Source organism: Pseudorca crassidens, chromosome 6, assembly GCF_039906515.1.
Source record: "Pseudorca crassidens isolate mPseCra1 chromosome 6, mPseCra1.hap1, whole genome shotgun sequence".
Taxonomy (NCBI): Eukaryota; Metazoa; Chordata; class Mammalia; order Artiodactyla; family Delphinidae; genus Pseudorca; species Pseudorca crassidens.
In genome coordinates this window covers 24,028,359-24,039,482 of record NC_090301.1, presented here as the reverse complement: position 1 = coordinate 24,039,482, position 11,124 = coordinate 24,028,359, and the positions used below count along the sequence as shown (strand labels likewise).

The 11,124-nt window shown below is 35.7% G+C and overlaps 1 protein-coding gene across 11 annotated transcripts in view; it reads right to left on the bottom strand.

Annotated features, from left to right (window-relative positions):
* Positions 1-4,948: 4,948 nt before the first annotated feature.
* IKZF2 (IKAROS family zinc finger 2) overlaps positions 4,949-11,124 on the bottom strand; it is a 176,263-nt gene continuing 170,087 nt past the window's right edge. For all 11 annotated transcript variants that reach the window (XM_067740703.1, XM_067740699.1, XM_067740706.1 and 8 more), the window contains one exon: positions 4,949-11,119. In XM_067740703.1, coding sequence (XP_067596804.1) covers positions 10,395-11,119 — 725 coding nt within the window. In that variant the 3' untranslated portion in view covers positions 4,949-10,394. The remainder of the gene's footprint in view (positions 11,120-11,124) is intronic.

Below are 11,124 nucleotides of genomic sequence, written 5' to 3'. Positions count from 1 at the left end.
AGATAGCAAATGGTGCAACCGGTTATGTTGAGAAGAGAGGGGAAAGAGAAAAGGTTGGTGCGGACACAGATGAGGAGGGCGGTGAGAAAGACGCTGGAAAGAGATGTAGATGAACTACATGACATCATGAGAAAAAACAGGGGAAGAAGGAAAAAAATAGGAAAGAAAATAAGGCCACTTACTCCCTAGACTGGGATATTCCGCTTCCAAGATACACATCCACTTTTATTGCTCTAATAGCCAAATGCCCTAGGTCTCCCCATCCCTACTTCTGAATGGGGAATGTTAGAAACTCCCCCATCATTTGCAAAAGTTGTGTGGGCCATAGTCTCTCAAGCTTTTATATCCACCAAACCAGAACCAATACGTGGGCCCAGCGCTTTGAGATAATAGGGACTTTATTCCCATTCCCTCTTAAATTCTCCTACTTCCCTATCAAGGGATTTCACAAAACCCTCCCAGTGGAGACAGCTGATTCTGATCCCAATCTCCATCAGCTGAGGTAAAATGACAATACTGCATGACTCTTGCCTCTTTAGGCATAGGCTTACCTAAGGCCCAGTAGTGCCCCACACATACACCCTTACCTTCATTTTTACCTTTGGTTTTTCCTGTGCATTTAAAAATCTTGCTTCTTTGCATATGTTCCAATGGGTCAGATGATCAGGTTCATGTAGCTCTTTTAAGGGCTTCTAGAACAACTCAACACTATATGTGCCTGACAACTCAACACTATATGTGCAGCAGCTGTTTTTACTGGTTTTTTTTTAATCTTTATTGGAGTATAATTGCTTTACAATGTTGTGTTAGTTTCTGCTATATAACAGAGTGAATCAGTTATACATATACATATATCCCCATATCCCCTCCTTCTTGCATCTCCCGCCCACCCTCCCTATCTCACTCCTCTAGGTGGTCACAAAGCACGGAGCTGATCTCCCTGTGCTACGTAGCTGCTTCCCACTAGCTATTTTACATTTGGTAGTGTATATACCAAATGTAATGTCAATGCTCTCTCACTTTGTCCCAGCTTACCCTTCCCCCTCCTTGTGTTTTGAGGGATTTGTCCTGTGCCTGACAAAACTTCAAGTTAGAAGTAGTTGGTCTGATCTAAGACATGTTTTGGGATTGTAGAGCAGCAGTAAGGACAAAAAGAAAAAAGCTAACATTTCTTTTTCTCAGATTGAGCATCTGTTTATTTTCTGGGATCTCCCTTTATTTTCCCCATTTTTATATGGAATTATGGGTACTTTATACTCTTTATCAATTCCTCCCCTCTGCCTGTTAGGCTAGTTTATGGAAGCACCTCCCTCAAGTTTTGTGCCAAACCAGAGAAGAGCAGCAAGATTCAGTTTTACCAGTTGTTATCCTTGTTGGTATCTCTAGTGAGAAGTTAAAAAAAAAAAAAAAAAAATCACATCGGGAACTGTTAGTAGGGCTATTAACGAAACATGAGGTTTTGTTGAATGTTTAATGGGTCCATCTTAGTACTCCCTAATAGCAAGAGGCAGAGTGGCAGAGTTGCTAAAATGCTAAAAATGAACTTCCTTCGCCAGGTGGCTCACACCCCAGGGAACCCTTGGGCTTGAGCATGTTGATAAAGTCTTACAGGCATATCAAGATTTCAATTATTTATCATTTCTCTGACTCTACTGTAATAGAGAAATCAAGAACATATGGCAGGCTTAAAAAATCTTTTTCATTTTGCTTCTGTCGATACTATAAGTCAGGAGAATTTGATATTTCTTGCTGATCTTGAAGGGATCCTTCATAAACTTAACACTTTTAAACCTTGCTACTTCATTTGTTTGCACTTTTCCCCCACAAGGTAGGTTAGTATTTTGGATTAAAGGCTGGTCAATGAAGTAACATTTCATTTGAATATGTGGCATTTTTCATTCTCTGTGGCATGTGGAAGTGAAATTATGGGGGAATGTGATAAATATTCATAAAATTCTAATACTTATGGATGAAGGAAAATTCTAACAGCCATCTCAAATGTGATGGTGGACTTTAACTTGGCATGGGGGGTAAAAGATAGCTAAAGCTCAATAAAATGAGTTTATAATCATATGTGTTCTTTTACGTTTCCAGTTATGGAGACATTTGTAACAACAAACCTTATGTTAAAACAAACCATATTTGTAAAATTTGAGGAGATTACGACTCACGTGGTGGTGGTATAACCTGAAGTGGTAGTATAACAGAAAACCCATTTTTGCCTATGTGATTGAACAATCTCTATGACTTAATCTAATCTTGGTCTGATTCCTAAGAAATGCTGGTTTCTAATATGGTGATTGACCATTACTTGGACGGCTTGTGTAATTTACTCTGTACTCTGGAGCAAGTCCCAACTTTCTTCCCTCATGTCTTACTTTTTTCTTCTATAAATAGGGGATAGGCTCTGACATACATACCTTTAAGATTCGTTTTAAGGGTAAAATAAGATATATATGAAAACTGCCTGAAGAGAAAAGAGAGGTCATCCTTAACAAAACATAGGTTACTTTGTTCTCTGCTTTGGTGGACTACATAGTAATGATGGAGGTTTCTGACCTCACATGTACCCAAATCTCTGGGTCAGAAAGCAAGACATGTATACACAATGGCAATGATAACTTAAGCCTGATATGATTCAATAGTTCAGTTTTCTGTATTTGAAAGATGTGTTTGTGTACAGAATTTTCGCCAGAAAGTTTTTATAGCAAACTTTTTATGTCAGAAGTTTATTTTATTGGTAAAATATTAAATAATATACAGAATTAAAAACTGCACTTACACTTCTGAGAAGAAATAAATCTTGGACAAATTATATGCTTGTTCCTGAGATTCCCTAAATTTATTCCAGTAGCTGTGCACTCAGACAGTACAAACCTTTATAATATAATCCTTTTCACAAAGTATTACAAAGTTTCTGCAGCTTCTTTAGTTGTACATACATACAGACACACACTCACACATGCATATACAACACTCATACACGTATACACAATACCCACATACATGCACAGAACATGTATGTGTGTGCATTAAAAACAAAGAAAATACAAGTCCCACATTTTAGTCTGCAGTGACAAAACTGTTAGTGGAGGTCTCCAAACTGGTATATAGCAGAGTGACTTGTCACACAGCTGCAAAGACTGTTTCAGTATTTCCGTAGTAAACCTCATTTTCTGAGGTATGGTATTCGAGCCTTAAAAGAACTACATTACACTGAGCAAACCTGACACACAAGGTCTGGAATTTTAATTTTACATATATATTTATATATATATATATATATATATATCTTTTTTAAACAATAGTTTTTATTTTCCCAAATTATTAGTTTGAAAAAAAATGAGGTTTACTGGTTTGACCTATTTTTTTTTCGCTTCTAAAACTTAAAATATCCTAGAAACTGTCAAGCAATTAGTTTTTAAAGTAGTCTAATTACCTTTGGTATTGTTAAAGAAAAAAAATCTAAAATGGCCAAGACATATACTGTACAAATGCAGTAACTGCCTTTAAAAGAAATGCCAAAGAAATGTTATCTTTTAAACGAAATATGTATTTACATTACAGCAGTTTTACTACAGGGACACAGGTATGTATAAAAAAAAGAAAATCAGAATACTACATATAAATATGTATGATATGAAAAATACCTCTTACTTAAGTTTGTATGAAAACAGGAGTGCTCCAAATATTTCTTAAAATTTTTCTCCAATAGGTGATAGGTAAGTGTTTAAAATTGAGCTAAGTGCTTTACTTTTATTTTAAAGTTCATTTCCAAAAGGAGAATAGAGAAATCAAAAAATACTAGGTTCTTAATTTAAAACACTGGGTAAGGGTCTAAGAAAAAAATTCAGTCTCTAAGAATTTCAACTTTAGGACACATTTCTCAGGCAAAAGATTACTAATTGCAAAGAAAATTTAGCCTAAATAGAGATACCATGAGATTAGACCAGTAGTTTCCACGTTCTCTAATCTTTTGACTGTGGAGTGTTTTTCTTTTTGCTTGTTGTGTCCTTTAACTAACATACCATAATTTTCAAGGGTTTCTTTTTGTCTTTAACTAAAGAAAGAAGGAGAAAAATAACCATAGGTTTTAAGACTTCAAGAAAAGTATTGCACTTGTACAGAAAGAAAAGAAAACATCTTTTAAACTACATAGCAGAAGCAATCATTCTGGGATTGCAAATAACACATGGTCTAAAAGGTCAACTATTAAGAGCAAAGGTGGAGCCTGGAGAGCCCACTCCAAACCTGGAATATTATTATAGTAATGTTAAAGCAATTTCTCCCAACTGGGAGATAGTTAAGACTTTTTGCTTCAGATTTTTAACATCTTTCTAAATTCTTGCAAAAAAATTGTTTAATCTCTCATAATACACATTTTAGGAAGAAAAGCGAATCAGAACACAAAATCCAGCAAAAAAGGAAGGCAAACATATCATGTTATTATGATTACATAATCTCTGAAGTCATATTTTAGATACCCAATATTTGAAAGTGAAAGTAACACAAGGGTTATATACCTTACTAGTTTTAATCCAACTACCTTTTTAAAAAAATTATAAAACTACACTTGAGTATAAAAAATATGTCAGCAGATTATACAGCCAACAAAAATCATACACAAAAAATTAAGACTTAAGAGACCTGTGAATTGGAAATAAGAGTTGACCTAATCCTCAAACTAGTAGGGGGAGAGAGAGGCAGAGATGTCCAGAGACAATGATGGAGGGAACGTGGACAGAGAAAAGAAAAGAGGTGGGGAGAGTAGACAAAATTTAAGAGATCACAAAGAACTTCACTACATAGAAGGGGAAGTGATTTATGTTAAAATCTGAGCGTGCTTGACAGTCAAAATGTTTTATCACAGTTTCAGAAATTGAACTACTTAAAAAAAAACAAACACAGAAGAATAAAACAACAAAAAACAAAACCCAGAGTCTTTCCCTTGTTACAGTGTATTCATTAAAAAAAAAAAAATCCATTTCCAGTAAATTAAGTAGAATCCTGATAAGTGCATAGTTGGGGATTCAGTGACCTCCACCCGTTCAAGAAGCTTTCCTTACTGTGTGTCACTTGAGGTAATTTGAAGGGCCCGATTAACTGCAAACTGGCTTATCTGTACCTATATGAAGTTTTATGCTGTACTTTATGTGGCTTAGCAGAGGGCCTCTAAATTTTATACTTTATTCACAATAAAAAGGACATCTTAGAAAACTAGTCATTCATGTACCACTCTCTGTATGGGATAAAGGTTAATTCACAACAAATTTATACAGAAAATATACAAATGCCATGTTACGGGAGAAAAACCCCATAAACAGAATTAGGAACTTATTTCTAAGAGTGTGTGTGAAAAATATCCACAAACTTACAGTACAGCAAGAGAAAACTGAAAGGCTAAAAATACAATGTTACATAAAAACCTTATGGAAATTCCAAAATTTTAGGTTTCTGCAATAAATGTAAAAATATTCAAGATGTCATTATTTGGCCTAGCAATACACTATGATAAAAAGAAACACTAGATTATCACAGCTTCTTGGTCATATGACATTTGCTTTGAATAACAAGCAGCTCATTTTTAAAAAAACTGTCATATTTTAACACATCCATTGCAAGTAATACACAACCATGGTAGGAAACCATTTGAGATTATGCTTTGGAGAACAGCAATGTGATATGACTGTTCAGTTTTGTTTTGTTCAAGGAGAATTAATTACCTGCTTCTCTACATCATTCCACAAAACATTAACAGGTTAGAAGACAGAAGTTCTAAGACTAGCAGAACACTAGTCTACAGGTGAAATTCCAAAACAATACTACATTTTATTGACCAAAAACTCCACTAATAAAGCCTTGTATGATATTAGAACTTATTCTTCCTTAAAAACAAAACAAAAACACATACCACAATGCAATTCACAGCTACAATTTCCCTCTACCTCATATTTTACCTGCATAATCTTGTAATGGTATTCAGAAATATTATCAAACTAAAAAGATATTAACATCTGGTTTCAAAGTTTCCTTTTACTTTAAGCAGATAAGCTGAAAGTCTCTGTATTGGAAATTCCTCTAACAGTTTTGACCTAGGAACGCAAAGAATTATATAGTAATCAATTTTAAGTGATTTTTAAAAATACATAATAAAAGTGTGGTAGAGCTACAACGGCTAACCAACACTCTCTCAATGCATTTTAAAAAGGCACCAATATAAATAAATTTTATAAGTATTTAATACATTAAATTCAGGATCTTAAGACCAGTTACTGTATATTTTCATTATTTTGCAGAAACTGGAGGTTTAAAAACATTTCTAAGATAACTTTCATATATACAGACTTTAATTTCACCCCCCCATTCTTCTTTACTTTTGCATTTGGGGAATTTTCTGTTTTAGAATAATTTTCACACAGATAGTACTTACTAAAATATATATAAAATATAACTAAAGATGACCACAAATGTAACTTATCCCTTTTTGTAAAATGAACAGTTCAAAGTTAAAAAATAATGTATCCAGTACCTCCTATAATCTAAGTTCTGTCTTGAAACCAGGAGCATATAGTTTTTTATTTGTATTTTTGCAGCCTTTTCTGTTCTTTTTCCACCATAAGGAATCACTTTAAAGATAACATTTGGGAAGTAAGTAAAACATCATTTTCATCTAAATGCCTTCACTGATGTAAGTTTTGTCAAACATTTATAAAATATCATAAAACTTCATGGTTCTGTGAGGTCTACAACTCAGACACAAAAACCATAAATCAAAACAATACCAAGCTCACTAAAACATTCTTGTCTTTCTCCATTTGTCAACAAGTAAAAGTTGAAAATTTTTCTGTATCTTCCTATTCAAAAGTAATTTGTGTTTCTTTCACTTTGGAGGTTATATCAAATCAACTTAAAGCCTTTTTTTTTTTGATTTGATTTGTTCTGTAAGTACACAGTAAAGCCTCACGGTTTGAGTCGAATAGTTGCAACTAGTCCTAAAGACACACTAGTAACTTTAATATTTCTCAGTACAATCTGGTAAAGTAAACCTACTAAGTTGCTCAGGTATTAACTATAATTTTAACTCTCTATAGGCTCTTGCAACACATCTGATCACTGTGCTTTTTTTCACGAATTTTCTTTAAAAGAATGTGTGTGTATGTGCACTATGATGCACGTATATAGCTGCTTGTATGTATGTAGGAGAGACAATCCCTACTTTTAGCCAAATCTGTATCCTAGTCTCTCGTTCTCCCATTTTGTCCCTCCAGAAAATTCTCAATGGCATGTTTCAACAACTCAAAATCTCTTCCAGTTTGCTTACTGGTCACTTTCACTATTTTAACAAGCCAGATTAGAATGGCTTTTTAAAAGTGATTGACCACTATCAGAGAGAGGTAACACCTTTCTCTAACAGGAGCTGGAGATAAAATTCTGGGCAAAATTAGGGCAAAGCAATGTGATGAATTTTTGCCAAACTGGAAAATACAGAAGCTAACCTATTTTCACGCCCCTCAAATAATCTGTAACGTGAAATCTCACCTAAATAAACTGGGCATATAACTGTTATGTAAAACTTGATTTATTTGGTGTCTGACTCTCATATCTATTTTTAGGTGCTACCACCTTGCATATTTCCTTTCATGAAGAAGCATGCAAATATAGCCATCCAGGGTTTCCCAGAAGCACTGTGTCCACAAAAATTCTGTCTAACCTACACATTCGAATTGATCTTGTCCTTATTTGTCCCTGCCATACCCTGAGCCATCTTTACCTCTTTTTGTTCCTTATATAAAGCTAAGAAAGTACAAGTACACACGTGTAGCAAATACACTCTCAAAAGTATTAAGTCCCTTCAATAAAAAAGATTCTCAGAAAGATGAAATCAGAAAAGGAGAGTGCATTAGTACTGTCCTCATGGGGGTACTATGGAACTCTGTAGGTCCACCTAAATTCAGTTTCATCCCAGGGCAGGTAGGTACATGATTGTTCATACACTGAAAATAAAAAATAGTAACCAGGAAAAAAATTCATAGATGATGCCAGCAGAAACTCACACATAACCAAAGTTATGAACATACTGACTGCCATCCAAATATTTCCTTGAATTGTAGTAAAACACAAAATCACTAGCCTTAAATTATTTCCCTTCCTCTAAAAGGAAAAAAAAATTAAATTCCAATTATTTATGAGGGGTTGGGCAGGTGGGTGAGGAAGTCTCAAAGACATGCTTCACCTTTGAACACACTGTATGTTCACGATGCAGTAATGTACCAAAGCATGCAGGAAAAGTGACAGTGGACGTTCTCTTTAAAACAGGTTGCATTTCTGTTTTGGTGCCTTCTCTCAGAGTTAAAGGAACAATTTGGACATTTCTCCAGAAATAATTACCACAGAGGGCTAGTAAAAGAGAGTTGCGTTGTAATCATTTTTGCCTAGCTCTAGCTGTGTCAGTGCTTAGAAGGTGCTTACATAAGCAGATGGTAAACTAGAAAACGAGTGAAGAACAGTACTGGGGCCAGATCTGCCTATCTGTCCACAGTTCTCTAGTCTTGCTAATTCTCACATCATTCTTGCATCATTAAGAAACACAGTTTCAGCATCCCATGTAATGACTTTTTTTTTTTTTTACAGCGGTTATCAGCTTAATGTAATTTTAGTATTCAGAAATGGTTATCAGATAATCCAGTCATGGTCAGGCCTGTCCTCCGTAAACACAAACAGTAAGTTCCCCCTCCAAGGGTGTCCCCCAAGATGAATTTAATCAGTTTCATTCAGTTCCTCCCCTCTAGTGCTGTTAGACTGCAAAGAAAAAGCAGAGGAGCACCCATATAAAAGAAATTAAAATCTGTACATGAAATATGGCAACGTATGTATGAATTGAAAGAAGAAAAATTCTGTAGTAAGGGATTGAGATTCATTTCTGACAAGAACTTATAAATAGTTGCATGTTTTTGAGACAGAAAAATGTGGACGTGGAGACTTAAGCTTGGAGGTTCAGTCACATTCTGGACTCCAAGAAAGGTAAAAATAAGTTTTGCTTTTCTGTCTTATCTATAGTTAATGTACCGGTTACAAAGACGTTCCCTTTTCCTTGTACCAAAAAGTGGTAAATATTATTATTGAAGAAATACTAGAATAAATAGCCCTAGTTCCGTAATCTTATGGGGTTCAAGTTACCACATTCAGGTCAAATTAGCAATTGCTCTGAGGAGATTTTGAAAGAAATAGCCTATGGCAAGATTTTTATAGACCTTCCACTAGAAGAGTAAAAGACGAACAGACTATGGACAAAACACTGGGTGGTCACAGCTTGAGAAAAACCAGTGAAAAGAGAAATACCAGAAAAGGGATTTCTGAGTGGATTTTTTTCCCCCCTACTGTTAGTCTAATTATATTTTTCTGCTGACTGGTTAACACTGATTAAATGCTGATAAAGTGACAATCGTAAGCATACTTTTAGAAACAGATACATATACTATGCTGCCATCACATTACAACTTTAAAAGAAAACTTCCCAAGCAAATTTAAGAAAAGCAGAGGTCCCTTCTGGAAACTACTGACTGCCTCTTAGCCGCTCTTAGACCATGTTATTCTGAAAACTAGATAAAAATACTATTCATTAAAGGTGTTAAAAGTAAGGCTGCCAGGGTGTCTATAAAATGCCAGTCATCAAAACTATGGAAAAACAGTGCTTACGTTTAGAAAAATAAGATCCTAGGACCTCACATGTATTTGTAGCTGTCCTTAACTACCTGTAGTTTAAAAATTTTGCTATATGGTACAGTGTACAACATACCGTATTATAAATTCCATAGGGGAAGTAAACATAGAACCCACAACAACAACTCATCCAAGGAGTTATCACTGAAAATAATGTGTTTGTGTTCCATGATCTCTAGAGGGAAGAAAAAAGTTTACATTTTGAAACAAATTCTTCTTTGAACAGTAAAATTACTTATCCCATTTTAAACTGTGAAAGTCCTACCCAGAAAACGCTAATCTTTCCTGCCTTCAATCATAATCCTGAACATCAGTGGCAAATTAGAATCCTTAGGTGTGAATCTTTACGAATCAAGTGATTATTTTTTTCTCAAAGCATGATATACCTTAACATCTATGCATGGCAGAAATGAACTGCTCTGTAATTCCCACAAAATAAACAAGCCAAGTTGTCAAGAAACAATATCCCATCCCTTCTCTCTTCTGTTTCTTCCTTCCTTATTGTAATTAGGCAGAGCAAATGACACTGCGTCCACAAAATAAGAATTAATGACAGTAATAATATTAAAAAAAAAAAAGGTATGTCAACATCTGAAGAAGGTGGGATTGTAAGTGCAGTATTTCTTCATGTGCAGTTCATTACTTCATAGGGGTCCCCTTTGGAATGAAAAGGCCTAGTGGAATGTGTGCTCCCCTCGAACAATGTGTGATGAAAACTCATAACGGTCCTGGCTTCTGTAGCCACAGATGTTGCATTCCAGTGGGTCCCGGTAGCCATGGCAACCCATGTGAATGGTGTACATGACATGGTCTAGGAAAAGGACTCGACAGTGCTCACACTTGAAGGCCCTAATCTGTTCTCCTTCTCCATTAAAGACCTTGTAGATGTCCTTCAGCGAGCCCTTAGGAGCCTTGGTGGTATCCAAAGCCTTGACATCCTCCTTCATGTAAGCTGGGCTTTGTTTCCTCTTGGGATTTAAGGCTGGGTTTCCTTGGTAGGACTGGTGGTCATCATGGCTGCTTTCTGAGTCAGTAGAATCTAGGCAGCTATTGCTGGGAGAGGCCTCTCTTTCCTGGGGTCGACTCTTTGGTCTGATGAGAGAGATAGGGCCATCCATGTTGTTTTCATGACTATCGGAGGTTTCCCTGCTAATGGGTCTTTCTATCCTATTTGGATGATAGACCTGAGAATAAGCTGAGCTTATAACTGGGGCCACCTCAGCGATTGTGCTTGGTGGGTGCTGCATCAGAGGGTGAAGGGCCTCAGCTCCAAGGTAGGTGATTGCATTGTTGATGGCTTGGTCCATCATATGAGACTGCATCAGCTCAGCCTCCTTCTCATATGTTAAGTTCATATCAAAGTGAATGTCTGGGTAGCTGAATCGCATGAGCTTTTCCCCTGAA